General features: G+C 49.8%; 1 protein-coding gene across 1 annotated transcript; it reads right to left on the reverse strand.

The window, feature by feature from the left end:
- Positions 1-3183: 3183 nt before the first annotated feature.
- On the reverse strand, positions 3184-4892 carry Cst6 (cystatin E/M). The gene is given in 3 exon segments (NM_133566.1): positions 3184-3378; positions 3726-3851; positions 4379-4892. Coding segments are annotated over 3 exon segments (450 nt in total). The 5' UTR covers positions 4619-4892; the 3' UTR covers positions 3184-3294.
- Between the last annotated feature and the right edge of the window lie 10641 nt (positions 4893-15533).

Below are 15533 nucleotides of genomic sequence, written 5' to 3' on the forward strand. Positions count from 1 at the left end.
AGGCCAGGCATGGGGCCCAGCACCAAGGAACTCAGGCTTACCAGGAACCCCAACATTAAACATAAGGGTAGCAATTCAGTGGGAATACTAAGAACCCAAATGGACAGTTGGTGGCTCAGGCCTTTAATCCCAGCACTGGGGAGGCAGAGGCAGTTGGATCTCTGTGAGTTCAAGACCAGCCAGGGCTATACAGAGAGACACTGCCTTTTTATTTATTTTTTATATGTAAGTACACTATAGCTGTCTTCAGACACACCAGAAGAGGACATCAGATCTCACTACAGATGGTTATGAGCCAGCATGTGGTTGCTGGGAACTGAACTCAGGACCTCTGGAAGTATTCTTAACCACTGAGCCATCTCTCCAGCCCAACTCTGTCTTGAAAACCAAAAATAAATGAAAAATTTTAAAAGGACCCAGAGGTTTAAAGAGAGTGAGAAGAGCTATGGGGATGGCTTGGGTCTCAGAGGGCAAGATCACTTGCTGGTGTTCAGGAGGATCCAAGTTTAGTTCCCAGAACCCACATAAGATTGCTTACAACCACCTATAATTCAGCTCTAAAGGATCCAACAGTTTCTTCTGGTCTCCATGGGCCCTGCACTCACATGTACAGTTCACACACAGACACACATGCATATAAATGAAAATAAAAATGTAAAAAAAAAAAATCTAAGTTAAAAGTCATTGACATTACCTTCCCCACAAAACCTTAGTGAAAACTAGAGAAGGCCTCTTATCCTTCTAGTAGATGGGGATAGGGCCATGTGACAAGGACCAGTTGCTGTTGGGAGAGGGCCAAAGAAAATGGCTGCTTCTGCCCATGTACTGCCTGAACCCAAGCAGGATGTCCAGAGCCCTGTGTCCACAGTGGGACACAAATGGGACACTTGTCTGTGCTAAGCACTGAGTCAAGGTGCCCTTCAGTTCTGGCCCAGGAGCTCCTCATCAAGAGTCGGCCATCTTCCATCATTTATAGCCATATTACTCTTAGTAGAAGCCAATCTAGAGGGTCGTGGAGGCTGGAGGCGCTCCAGAATGGGAGGGAGCTGGAGGATGGTGGTTTGACCAGCGCCCACACTCACCACTGGTCTGGCCCAGGCAGCAGCTCTTTCTCCAGAAACTTAAGAGAGAACACCGCTTGGTGGAGGCGGCTCTCCCAACCTTGCTTGGTCATGCCCAGGCCCAGGAGTACAAGCAGAGGAAATGGCATCCGGGATTTGGGCACTGATTCCAGGCGTGGAGAAGCCACAAGACAGATGTCCTGACTCTTGCCTCTCCCCAGGCCTCACACATTCATTCAACAAGTATTTCCAGTCACCTGCCCTTTACGGGCTGCATGCTTGGTGTCTCTCCATGATGGAATTTGGGAAATCTTCCAAGTAGTGACTACACAACACGAACTGCACTGTCACGGGTATCAGGCTCTAGCAGAGGCAGGGCTGCAAGTTGTCCCCCCTCTCAATATCAAATCCAGGTCCTCGGTGTGTCAGTGTGCCAGGTGGCACTCGGCCTCCGTTGCCTCTAAGATGTGGCCTTTGAAGGTGGTAGACAGAACCCCAGCTGCCCTGGTGTTCAGGAGCTCTCAGAATTAGGGTGGGGGTGGAGGTGAGGAACGAATTAGGTGTGAGATCTTTCTTAGGAAGGAGGTGTGTGAGAGTGAAGAACGGCTGGTTACCCTCCCTGCCACCCCAGTGATGCCAGCTTGAACCTAGCACCTCCTAGTGCTCCCAAAGCCACTGATGACTATGGCCTGTCTCCAGGGTAGATGCATGTTAGTATATCTGAGCAAGACTTCTGGGCCTGATGTAAGTGCTGGCTTGGGAGGAGGGTGCTGTGTACGCATCTCTGTGTCACTTCCTGCTTCTCCAATGTGAATGCATTCTGCCTGGTGTCTCTGCTTATGTCCAGGACATGTCTACAAGCGCCCGAGTGGGTCCTGGGACTACCTCCCCTCACTCTATTTGATCATGTGCATAACAAGAATTACAACTACAAAGAATCTAAACCCTGTTTCCTTCAGTCCAACATGACATTGCCTGGACCCTGTCCCTCCTGTGAGAATGACCCCTCCAGGACAGTAGCTCCTGTTCCCTCTACAGCACCATGGCTCAGGTTCCTTTAGGAATCCTGCCCAGTGCAAAACACTGAGAAAATACCTCTGGGAAGGTTGTGAGAGCCATGTACTGGCTTCATAGCCTCTGGCCTATGGGAACTCAGAGAAAGTCACTTCCAGCCACCAGTATGCACAAGAATATTTGTGAGCTGGGGAATCAGTGCTGAGGGACCCATGGAGTTGACCAGTCATCTTACACAGCTGTTCAGTACTGAGTTCAGCAGGATATGGGCTTCCCTTCAAGAGCTGGCAGATGAGGGGACTGGACTGGATTGGAGACTGCCCGGAGGCCCCTTATGCCAGAGTCACGCCCATAAGACCCTGTGTCAGGGCCTTAGAGGACTGTAGTCTGGGAATTTGACATTCCCTCAATATGTATGTGACCAAATGTTCCAGACATTCTGGGCTGTGACGGCACACGCCTGTAATCCCAGCACTCGGGAAGCAGAGGCAGGTGGTTCTCTCAGTTGGAGGCCAGCCTGGTCTACAGAGTGAGTTCTAAGACAGCTAAGGTTTACACAGAGAAACCCTGTCAGGAAAAAAAAAAAGTTCCAGATACTGAAACATGAAGGGCTTTGCTTGCTGCCACAGCCTGTACCTTGCTGAAGGGAAACAAGATACCATGAGTGCCCCACAAGCCTGCTGTCTAATGCTCTTTGCTGCTTCACCATTCGAGAGCAATAATGAGAGCTGAGCCACTAATACTCTCATTGGCCTGAGTCATGAGCCTTTGCGGCCCTCTGACCCCTGACGACATCCTCCTCGGATTCCCAGCACGAACCCCAGAAGAGACGCTGGTCCCCTTCACAGACATCCTTACTGCCACTAGTCTTGAGCATCCGTCCTCTGAGTCTTTGATTTGTCTCCTCCTCCCTTACCTCGGAGACCACTGAAAATGTCTGGAAGAGGGGCTTCCGTCTAAGGAGCATACCCTCAGTACTGCCTCGGACGAGTCAGCAGGGACTCCCTGAGGAGGGTAAGGCACAGTATCCTGTCAGCCGAGGGGTTCTGACAGTCCCTGGGAGTAGAGTGAAGGTCAGTCAGGGTAAGAAACACACAGGAGAAACCAGTGCAAGGAACAGCTGGAGATTTATTACAGCAGGTGTAGTTCATGACCCTGAGGTGCCTCCGCCCGCCATGCTGGTTCCCATGGGGTCCTGACGCTGTCACCCTGGGGCCAGTCACACCTGCACGCAGTCATGCTTTAGAAGCTGAGTGGTGTTCTTCCAAGGGACTTCAAGGAGCTCGAAGTTGCAACGAAGTTTCTGAGGGGGGGAGCACAGTGGACAAGGAGGGTGAGCTTGGTGCCAGCCTCCTTCTCCCAGCAGTCAGCCCCCTGACTGCCACCTCTCTCTGGAGCCAGGGACAGACCATTCGTGGTCCCAAAACATGGAATCAGAAGGCAGGAAATGATCCCAGGTTTATCAGGCAACTCCCACCCAAAGAAGAATCCCCAGTCTCTCTTTCCTGCACCCCACCCTGGCCTGAGTCACACAAAAGCCAAACAGGACAGGTGGAGCCAGGCTTTTGCCTGACCAGATAGACTAGTCAGGAGGGACAAGCTAAGGGGCTCAGATACTGCTCAGGGTTGTGATGGGGACAATGCTGTTACCTCCTGTTGCACTCCTGCAGCCAGGGGGCAGGTGGTGAGGTCCACGTGGTCTCCAGAGACTCTGGTCTTTCTGCACTCTGTGCTTTCTATGTCCACAGTCATGTAGTACTTGATGCCAGCCACCAGCTGAGAACAAGACAGGGCAGATGAGAGAAGTGCCGGGAGTCCAGCCTGTGTGTTTACTCTTTCTCTCCCTCTACAAGTCGCCCACTCCCCCAACCATCTGGCACACATATGCAGACTTGGAATGGAGGTGGAGGTTTCTATGTGTGCCCAAGGGTGGAGCAAAGTCCTAGGCAGGAAGCAGGAGAGCTCCTGTGTCAATACCTGTCTTGCAGCTAAGCAGCCACGGACAATAGCACGTGATACCTACACGGGGCCCTCCCACTCCTGGCAGTGAGGATAGTTAAACTAAAGGAGGTTGGATCTTGCATTTCTTTGATATTTAAATAACGTTGGTTGCCAGGGGGTTTTGCTATTTCTTTGTTTTGAAGTATTTCATAGAATGGTCCAGGCGTTATGGTTGGTTTTAGTGCCCCCTTGTGTTTGGTATCAAGCCAAGCAGCCCTCTGCTTGTCCCCTGTCCGCTGTCCCTCACCCTCTCCGAATTGTTTCTCTCCCTCGCCACAGTCACTCTGCCCCAGCAACCTTACCTGACATTTTGCATCGATGACTTTGGTGTCTCGGAAGTAGTAGAGGCTGTTGCTGTCCATATTGTAGCTGGCCACAGCTGCCTGTGCGGCCTTCAGCACCCGCGGGTCGTCGGGTGACAGGTTCTGGCGTTCTCCGGTCCTGCGGCTCCGCAGCTCAGCGCGGGCATCCGGGGATAGGGTCAGGAGGCAGAATGCGAGCAGGCCAAGGCCCATCGCCAGCGGGAAGTGAGGACGCTCCATAGCCGCCGATTCAGTGTCAGAGCTCCATCCTGCCCGGCTTTTACAGCCTCCGGGGACCCGCCCGGACCCGCCCACCGCCTGCTTGGTCTCCTAGCAAGCCTGGACCCGCTTGCAGGTGCCTGGAGGCGGCTGTACCTCCCCCACCTACGCACTGTACGAACCAGGGGTGGCACACAGGCCCCCCGGACCTCTAAATGTAAGGATGCTGGCCTATCATTCCTACCATCCAGGAAGGAGAGAACAATTCATACCAGAGCCCTGAAGTTTGAATTGCCAAAAGCAACCACGGTTAAGTTCGTACTGTCGCCATCATTTTTTTTTTCTTTTCTTTTCTTTTCTTTTTTTTTTTTTTTTTTTCGGAGCTGGGGACCGAACCCAGGGCCTTGTGCTTGCTAGGCAAACGCTCTACCACTGAGCTAAATCCCCAACCCCTCGCCATCATTTTCTTATCCTGTGATTTTTAGAGAAATTACAACCCCCCCCCCCCCGTCCTCCATTTCTTCTTCTGAAGAATGTTATAAGGATTTGACGAACCGACACAAATAAAGGGGCCAGGTGCCATGCAAGCGGTGGGAAGATGGTAGGAGTCCTTACTACTCAGGAAGCTAGCGCTTATCTCTCACAGCCATGGTGAGATGGGGTTGGCTGACCCACTTTGTAGAGGTGGGAATGACACAGAAAGAAGACATAATTTGCTCAAAGATATCAACTGGTCCCTAGTAAGTACACTGAAGAGCCTAAAGTGTGTGTGTGTGTGTGTGTGTGTGTGTGTGTGTGTGTGTGTGTGTGCTGACAGTGAATTTGTATAGCTCAGGATGATTTTGAAGAGAAAGAATTGCCCCCAAAGAAGGGAGTGTCAGACCAGTTGTTATCTTACTAACCGGGAGACTTTGGACAGTCATTCCGGGCCCCAGAGTCCTAGAAGAAAAGGAGTGACAATTCTTTTTTCCTAAATTTTTTCCTAAAGCCATTCTTCTGACAATAATGATTCCAGGATGTTCTCCCTAAGGACACTGGACATACAATGGGGTACAAGCAGGTTAGGAAACCCTACAGTGACTGCATTTGGACTGATCTCAACAATGCTTCCTTCCTCAAGCATCTTATTTTGTGTTTTCTGACCAGTTCAATGTCCCCTTCCCCTCTTTTCTTTTCTTTTTTTACTTTATTTTATTAATTTTTTTGAAGAGAAATGCTCATCTCTCAGCCTGGGAGAGGTGTGTGCATAGCAGAGGTCATAAGTCAGTTTTCCAGAACTGGTTCTCTCTTTCCACCATGGGAGTTCTGAAATTTGAACCCAGGTCTTCAGCCTTGACAGCAAGCATCTTCACCCACTGAGGGCCATCTTACTGGCCCTCCCTGAGGGTCTTAAATGGGACATCAAAGAAGAGGCACCTAGCAGTCAATTAGTATTTGAGAAGTAGTTGCCCTGCTGTAGTGAATATTGCAGGTAGGGACACTCTTCCTCCAATTCTAGACCTTTTTAGCATGCCAGGGTCATAGGCAGTGATTCTCAACCCTAGTGTGATCAGCACCCCATCCAGTTACCCCACCCAATAGCCCAGCTATAAAATAGCCCAGGGCCAGGGATCCCACCTGTGATCCCAGCACTCGGCAGCAGAGGCAGGCAGATCTCTGAGTTCAAGACTAGCCTGGTCTACATAGTGAGTTCCAGGGCAAGACTGCATAGTGAGACTTATGAGACTTTGTCATTCCCCCAACCCCCAAAAAGACAAAGGACTCAAGATCACAAGTCTGTTGGAGGCCTGGAGACACCAATTTAGAAGATAACTGTGGGGGTTGGGGATTTAGCTCAGCAGTAGAGTGCTTGCCTAGCAAGCGCAAGGCCCTGGGTTTGGTCCCCAGCTCTGAAAAAAAATATTAAATTAAAGAAGATACAAAAATAAATAAATAAAAAAAGAACCAAAAATAAAGAAGATAACTGTGCAATCTTGATCCATATGTCTTAACCAGGCAGGGCCCTGAATTGGAGCCCCTGGGAAGGGGGTAGAACAAGAGACAAGACAGCTCACAAGGGGCTCATGCATGTAGCAGCACCAGGGGGCCTCCTCAGCTCCGAGCTTATCCAGATTAGTCATAGCCACATGAACCTCCTACAGCTCCCTCAAAAATTACTCAGTTGGGGGGCTGGGGATTTAGCTCAGTGGTAGAGCGCTTACCTAGGAAGCGCAAGGCCCTGGGTTCGGTCCCCAGCTCCGAAAAAAAGAACCAAAAAAAAAAAAATTACTCAGTTGGAGAGGCTGGGGAGATGGTTTGGTTGGTAGAGTACCTGTCAAGCATGTGGATCTGAGTTCAGGTCCCCAGCACTCACATAGAAAACAGGCTGATTCCTGGAGCTCTGGCCAACCAGAGTAGCTGAATTGATGAGCTACTGATTAGGTGAGAGACCCTGTCACCGAAAATAAGGTGGAAAGCAATTGGAAATGGCACTTACTGAGTTCTGGCCTCTACACACACAAGTTACTGACCCAAAGAGTAAATGAGTCCCAAGGTTACTGATCCCCGCCCCCATCCTCCCTGTCCCCTAGCCCCATCCCCTGCCAGTGAAACCAGAGTCTCTGGCACACAATTTTTCAATTTCCAAGGACTTCTCAACATAATGCTCTCTTCTCACAAGCACTGAGGTAGGTGGACTCTTTTACAAATGCATCATTCAGAGAGTTAATTTGAGGCCATTTGGCTAAACCAGAGTCTTGGAGAGAAAGAAGGACCTAGAACAGTAATTGACAAGTCCAGGCTCTTGTACATCAGCCTTTGTCCCAGGGCCTGACATATTTCTCTCTCATGGTGGCTCTGCAGAGCAGTGACCATTATCTCTTCCTAGTAAGAAATGAGGGGGTTGGGGATTTAGCTTAGTGGTAGAGCGCTTGCCTAGCAAACGCAAGGCCCTGGGTTCGGTCCCCAGCTCCGAAAAAAAAAAAAGAAACAAAACAAGAAATGAGACCAAAGGGAAAGAAAGGGTCAGTCATGGAACCTGGGGTAGCACCCCCCTGACAGCAATGTCCAAGGGTATTAGCCCCAGCCTGTTGCACGGGGAAATAAGGCTCACCTCATGGAGAAGTGTCCTTTACAAGTACACTGCCCCTCCCTGCAAAGGTCTTGGGTCAAGGATAAGCTAAAAGTTGCCCATGCCCAGTGGCTACAGGATAGTCCCCGGTTGTACTGTGGACCAGAGACCCCCAACCAAAGTTGTTCACAGCAGTCCTCCCTGGCTACTAGCCCAGTGGATTTTGAAGTCTCTCACCTGAGTCTTCATGTAGGTGGAAAACATCCCATCCTTCAGGCTCTGCTCCTTCTCGTCATACCACATCCTGGAAAGAAAATTTTATAACAAGGACACCTGTGGCCCAACAGTGATTAAAGGACACCTGCAATCCACCAGTGACTCCATGCAGGAGTTCCCCTAAATACCACGGTCTTCCCTTATGCATCTGGTTGAGGTTTCCCATCTGTGTCCTGTGGAATGGAGATGAGGCTCAGGGCAGTGGAGCAAATCCCTTCAGATCTCTGGGAGTAAAGACGATTTTATTGAACACAAGATCTATCTGGCACTTCATCCAAACCTAGCAGGGACACTCAGAGAGCCCTGATCTTTGTATTTAGGGGACATCAATACCACAGGGTAAGGAAGTGCCCTGGGCTATGTTCATCCAAGTATCCCCTGTTTCTTCTTTCCCACAGATGGAAGGAAAGTGCCCCAATGGCCCTTGGATTAGCGAGCTGGTTCATCCTAAGCTCAGGATCACATCTGAGCACTAAAGACAAGAGGGGCTTGAGGGATCAAGTCTGAGGAACAGGCTCACCCATGTTCTTAGCCTGCTGGACACTGTAGACATACTAGAAAAAGCCACCCCTATCCTCCCTCACCAAGTTTGCTTTCCCCACCAGCACACCAGCCTTGGTCTCTTTGGTGGGCTAACCAAGTTGGATCTGGACCTGTGAGAAGCCACTTGATTATACTATACACTCTGAAGGCCCTTTGTCCCCTGCTGCCCTGCCCCAGAACTGATCCAGGAAATTATGTGGATTGCAATATGGGGCCTTGATAAAGGGTTCATGGCCTGCAAACTTGTCTCAGGCACAGCCCACGGCTCAAGGGAGGGATGAAGCAGGTTCCAGATCCTTCAGAAACAAAGCCTGTGGGAAAGCCATGGAGACCAATAGTACCTAAACAGTGTAGAGAGCGTGTCTGTCATACATGGTCACACCAAGGGCCAGGGCCAAAGCCAGGTTGACAAAGACAGGTAACCAACTTAAACCGGAGCCAGGGGAGAGGTCCACGCAGGTCTCCACTTCCTTGCTTGGCTTTGGCTACAATCTGGCAGAGTTAAGCCTGAAGTATGGCCAGGCTATGGCTCAACCAAGCCCCTGCCTAAGCACACTGGGCTTGTGTGACAGTGTCATGTATGCAAGTGAGGCTGAGCGTGCTTGTGAGGCAGCATAGAAAGATAGGAAAAATTCTAGAAGTGTAAAGGAAAAGAACTTCCTCATGCTAGAACCTGGCTGAGAATCAAGGATTCTAACACACTTAACCTCTTGTTAGGGCCTGTCTCCCTTCCCAGCTGTGAACTTACAATTTTCTAGGACTCTCAGCAGAAATCCCTTAACCCCAGAGAAACCAACTCTCCCTTAAGAAGACCATACCCCGGGGCTGGAGAGATGGCTCAGAGGTTAAGAGCACTGACTGCTCTTCCAGAGGTCCTGAGTTCAATTCTCAGCAACCACATGGTGGCTCACAACCATCCATAATGGAATCCGATGCCCTCTTCTGGTGTGTCTGAAGACAGCTACAATGTACTTTTATATAATAAGTAAATAAATCTTGGAGGAGGAGGAGGAGGAGGAGGAGGAGGAAGAGGAGGAGGAGGAGGAGGAGGAGGACCGTGCCCCTGCTAGTGAGACAGCTCCAGAGATTGGGAATTTGCTTCTCTTTCAAGGACCAAGGTTTGGCTCCCAGCGCCTTCATGACAACAATTACCTACAGCTCCAGCTCTGGAGCATACAACGCCCTGCTGGCCTGCTCTGGCGCTACACATGTGTGGCACACAGACCAACATCCATGCTGGCACTGCACATATGTGGCACACAGACCAACAGCCATGCTGGCACTGCACATATATGGCACACAGACCAACAGCCATGCCAGCAAACACTCATACACATAAAGTAGAAATAGCTGGGTATGGTGACTTATGCTTTAATCTCAGCACTGTGGAGGCAGAGGCAGGCAGATATATCTATGAGTTCAAAAGGCCAATCTGGGGGGTTGGGGATTTAGCTCAGCGGTAGAGCGCTTGCCTAGGAAGCGCAAGGCCCTGGGTTCGGTCCCCAGCTCCGAAAAAAAGAACCAAAAAAAAAAAAATGACAAATACAAGGGACACCTACTGCATTCCTCTAGGCCTCTTAGGAAACATGGAGTTGTTCCCTTGACCACATACACAAGCATCTAAGAAAGGTGATATTGTAGACACCAAGAGAATGGCGCCGTTCAAGAAGTGCCCCATAAGGGGTTGGGGATTTAGCTCAGCGGTAGAGTGCTTGCCTAGCGAGCACAAGGCCCTGGGTTCGGTCCCCAGCTCCGAAAAAAAGAAAAAAAAAAAAAAAAGAAGAAGAAGAAGTGCCCCATAAACAAGAGCCTGCGTCGCTCAGCACTGAATCTCATCCTAAACAAGCAAGCTAAGGGCCAGATTCTGGCCAAGAGAATGAATGCAGAGGTTACCAAGGCAGCTTCCTGAAGCTGGCGAAGGAAAACAGAAAAAAGAAAGGAAGCCCGAGAAGTGCAGTTAGTGTGGATCGACAGAAGGGGCCCAAAGTGTTGGAGTCCATTCCTTCCCCTACGAATTCATGGCTTAACGTGCAAAACACAAACAAACAAACAAAAAAACACGGCACCATCATTCTTTTTTAGTATTTTATCTATTTATTTTTTGGTAGTTCTCACCTTTAATCCCAGGACTCGGGAGGCAGAGGCAGGCAGATCTCTGTGAGTTTAAAGACAGCCTGGTCCACAGGGGAAGTCCAGGATGACCAGGAGTACACACAGAAGCAGGTACTTGTGCTTTATTCTTCCCCAACTGCCTTTCTGGTTTTTTTTTTCCCCTCAGAGCTGAGGACCGAACCCAGGGCCTTGCACTTGCTAGGTAAGCGCTCTACCACTGAGCTAAATCCCCAGCCCCTGCCTTTCTGTTTTTAATAAACCCAAAATCTACTTCATACTGGTTCCTCCTGAATTTTTCTCCCTGCATGGAAGCCAACCAAAGTACAGTGTTTACCTAAGTTGATGTTCTAATAGATTTGGGTAACTCCTCAAGCTGTCTCTATCCCGGCCTCTGCTGATGCCTGCTGTGAAGGAAACGCCAGCCAGCCACGTATTACAAGCTGCAAGGCCAGAGGCGCTCCCACCACCAGTTGGGGCTGCAGACAGAGAGACCTCCCAGGAAGTAGCTGCAGCCACATCTGGGTCCTGCCTATGGCTGCCTTCCAGGGTGAGATGCACACACTGCCCTGCTTCACCAAATCCCTATCCCAGGTGGTGACAGTACACAGCGGTCCCACAGTGGTCCCCGCCCTGCTTCCTCAGTTTCACTTTTACACTTCTATTACGCTATTAATGGCATAGACCTCATGATCCTCTTGACAAGCAACTACAGATTCAACACATGTTTCTAGCCCTCAGGTCAAGAAACGGAAATGCCACACCAGGTGTTATGACACATGCCTGTATTCTCAGCACTCTGGGGGCAGAGACAGGAGGATCAGAAGTTCAAAGTCACCCTCAGCTACAAAGCAAATTTGAGGCTAGCCTGGCCTCTTAAGTCCTCTGAGTCAAAAGAAGACAGAGAAAAGAAGAAAAGAGAACAGAGGAGGAGAGGAGAGGAGGGGAGGGGAGAGGAGGGGAGAGGAGGGGAGAGGAAGGAAGAGGAGAGGAGAGGAGAGGGGAGAAAAAGAGAGAAGAGGAGGGAAGGGGAGGGGAGGGGAGGGGAGGGGAGGGGAGAGGAGAGGAGAGGAGAGGAGAGGAGAGGAGAGGAGAGGAGAGGAGAGGAGAGGAGAGGATTGGATTTCTGGACTCACACCTTTTATCCCAGTACTCAGGATGCAGAGGTAAGCAGATCTCTGTGAGTTTGAGGCTAGCCTGGTCTACATAGCAAGTTCCAGTCTAGATAGGGCTATATAGTGAGACCCTACTCAAAGAACAGACAAGTAAACAAAAAAAGAAAGAAAGAGAAATACGGAAAGCTGGGCGTGGTTTTTCATATCTGTAATCCCTTTAAAGGCAGAGTAGCAAGCCTGACGGTGGTGGCCTGGGCTTGTGAGTCTCAGCTTCTTAAGGCAAAAGGAGGTGGCCCGGTAGATGTCTCGGTTGCTAAGGTGTCTGCTGCTCAAGCATGTGAACTCGAGCTCAAATTCCTAGCATTCATGTAAAACGCCAGCTGTCATGACACATGAGTGTAATCTCCTTGCTGGGGAAACAGGTCTCTTGCTGGCCAGTCTAATGGAACCAGTGAGCTCTAGTTTCAGTAAGAAACCCTGCCTCAAGACTAAGGTAGAGGGAGACACATGACACATGACACTGATCTCTGACCTTTCCACAAATGTTCACACACACTTATATATAAACACACACACACCCCTTCTCTCTCTCCCTCCCTCCCTCCTCCCACTCCTTTCTCTCTCACACACACATATAAAGAAATAGAAATGTCAAAAATCCATCTGACCCTTTCTTACCTTCCTTTCTACCTCCAAAGGTAATCAATATGGATTTTTTCTTTCTTTTTATTTACTTACTTTTATTTCACATTCATTGAATCAAATCCCCTACAACTGGAATAACACAAAGTTGTGAGGGCTGGGTATTGAACCTGAGTCCCTTGGAAGAACAGCCAATGCTTTAACTGCCCATCTCTCCAGTCCCCTGGAATTTTTCTTTCTTACTGACGTTTTTGTTTTGCTTTGTTTGAAACGGTCTCCATATGTAGCCTGGAATTCCACACTAACCTGGAACTCCCTGCCCATCCCTCTGCTCCTGCTTTTTGAATCCTGTGCTTGCAGGCATGCACAACCACACCTGCTATTGGCTTTTGCAATAAACATTTTTTGAGTTTCATCAAACATTTGGATCGCCTAGCAAGATTTGACTTCTTAACTCTGCATGAAAGTAACCATACTATATTTCTTCATTTACTCAATACTATCTGATATTTATCTGCTGTATTTGGCTGCTAGGGTATTCATCCCACACTCCCTAGGATCTTAGCCTGGGCCCCAAATTGCCAAAATCCAGTTCCACAAGGCACCTGGTACTGGGTCCTAGTGACAGGCAGGGGCCAATGGGAGATAGAAGCAAACAAAATGAGGTATGAGGTTTCACTTAGCAGGAAGGGACAATGAGCTGTGAAGAGAGGTGCTGGGGTGTGATGCCTGGAATCAGACTCGAAGGTTGAACCCCCACTGTCTTCCTTGGTGTGTTGAACCAAACTGTCTGCTTCGCCTCTTGTGGACCATTGCTCTGCTGACCATGGTGGTCACGGAGACCTTGAACGAAGGTGCATTTCATACCACCCCTCTACTGCCAGCTTGGGCCTGACACTGTGGATACTTAGCGCTCTCAAAGTACTCACTCCGTCCCGTCCCCGGGTGTGATGACGTGTCTGTGCATCAGAACACACCTTTGGCAGGGCACAAGGGGCTCCGACTGTTGAGTTTAGGAGCTATGTGCCCGTCCCTGGGCTGTCTCTGGGTTGTGCTCCTTCTGTGTTGACTTTGCTGTGGGTGTTGATGTTTTTCATGGCATGACCTCGGTGTCTTGGAGCATCTGAACACATCTTGCATCTCTTTGTCTCTGTATCTCTGTCTCTGTCTGTCTCTGTGTCTCAGGATCTGTGTATATGTGTCTGTCTGTCTGACACTTGTACTGATTAGTTTTTCTCAGGAGAGGAATGAAAAAAAGATTTCGACTGCCAAGTAAGGTGTGCACAGAACATTGCAGTTGGGGCTGGAGAAATGGCTCAGCAGATAATGATGCTGTCAGCCACAAGTGAGTTTTTAACCCCGGGCCCAACAGGTGGAAGAAGAGAACTGATTCCCACAGCTCGTCTTCTCATCTCGACATGCCCAGCCTCACAGTCAGATAAACAGATGAGGTAATTTGTAAAATATTGTGTCTGTACCTTTGAATTATATCTCTCCTGGGGACTCACCCTTCTGGCTGCTGTGCATTTGGGTTTACTCCTCTGGGCTGTGTGTGTGTCTAGCTCCTTTCAGAGGTCTTGCCCAGGACAAGGCCTTGTGCCTTTGGGGAGGATGGAAGAAGGACTGTCTTAGTCTCATGGCCCCCATGGATTTAGAAGGACAGCCAGCCACCTCTAGCCACCAGCAGTCATGGGACTGTAGGCTGGGCCTTCGGTGTCATACCCATGCCCTGACCATGTGTAGTTCTTCTGTGTGCTGAGATCATCAGGGTACTGTTCCCCTTCAGAATGCTCCCTGGTACCCCACGCCCTAGCTAGTCTTAGGGTGTCAGCACTCTAACTGCGTTTCTGTCCTTTCGTCACACGTGTAAGGAGTCTGTGGCTGTGCTTAGGAGTGGGGAAGGTGGTCCCTGTCTACCTGAGATTCTACAGTGTTTGAGGATCCATATTGGAGAGCTGAGTCTCGTGTGCTCAGTAGTGCTTGGGCCAGGATGGCAGAGGTCATCAGACGTGGTACTGTGTGTGCTGTGTCATCTGTGGAGTTCTGAGAGTCACTGAGAGCAAAGTGAGGGTCCGAGTGGGTGAAGCACACAGAAGAAAGCAGTGTGAGAAGCAGAACTGGAGATTTATTGCAGCAGAGGTGGCCTGTGACCCTGAGGTGCCTCCACCATGCTTGTCCCCGTGGGGTGCTGCACACAGTCACGTTCTTTCAGGGGACCTCAGGAAGCCCAAAATTGCAGCACGGCTTCGGGGGAGAGGGAGGCACAGTGGACAAGGAGGGTGAGCTTGGCACCAGCCTCCTTCTCCCAGCAGTCAGCCCTGTGTGATCCCAAGTCCTTCCAGGAAACTTCCACCACAAGGGGAAGCTCCAGCCTCTCCTTCCTATACCCCATGCTGACCTACGGGCTGAGTCAGGAGAGGTCTAGCAAGGCCTCTACCTGACTATACGAGTTAAAATGACAAAGCCAGGGGGGCTCAGGCTTTGTGTGGGATGCGGCTATTATCTCTTATTATATTCCTATGGCTGGGGGCTGGTGGTGAGGTCCACGTGGTATCCAGAGATTCTGGTTTGCTTGTACTGTTATGCTCTCGTATCCAGGGTTAGGACATGGTGCTGGCCACCACCTGGCAACAAGGCAGGTTAGTCAGGGGCACTTGAGGTCCAGGCTGGTCCATGGCTGTCCCTTTAGTTTTTCCCATTGCCAGTTAAGAATAGTGTTCTGACCTAGGGACTCAGACATGGAGTAAGAGGGGACTCTTGCAGGGAGCTCCAGAGGGAACAGAGGGTTGGCCCTTGAGGGAAGCTGAAGTACCCATGCTTGCCTTCCTGAAGCAGGGGCAGACAAGTAGCGAGGGGCACTCACTATGCCTTCTGGCTTCCTACCTTCCTAGCAAGGAAAAATGAGTGATTTGGGACTGGGGTCAATCTTTCTTTAAAATTTAGGCAATTTTCGACCATGCATTTTTACATTCATATGACTTTTAAAAGATATTTATGTATAAAATTATTTTTTCCTTTGGAGACAGGGTTTGTCTATGTAACCCTGGCTGTCCTACAACTATGTAGAGAAGGCTGGTCTTAAACTCTCAGAGCTCCACCTGCCTCCTGAGTGCCGAGATTAAAGGTGTGCATCCCCATGCCTGACTCGAACTTTATTCCTGTTTTGGTTTTTTTGTTTTTGTTTTTGTTTTTGTTTTTTTTT

This window comes from Rattus norvegicus, chromosome 1, assembly GCF_021556685.1.
Source record: "Rattus norvegicus strain SHRSP/BbbUtx chromosome 1, alternate assembly SHRSP_T2T, whole genome shotgun sequence".
In the NCBI taxonomy this organism is placed as follows: domain Eukaryota; kingdom Metazoa; phylum Chordata; class Mammalia; order Rodentia; family Muridae; genus Rattus; species Rattus norvegicus.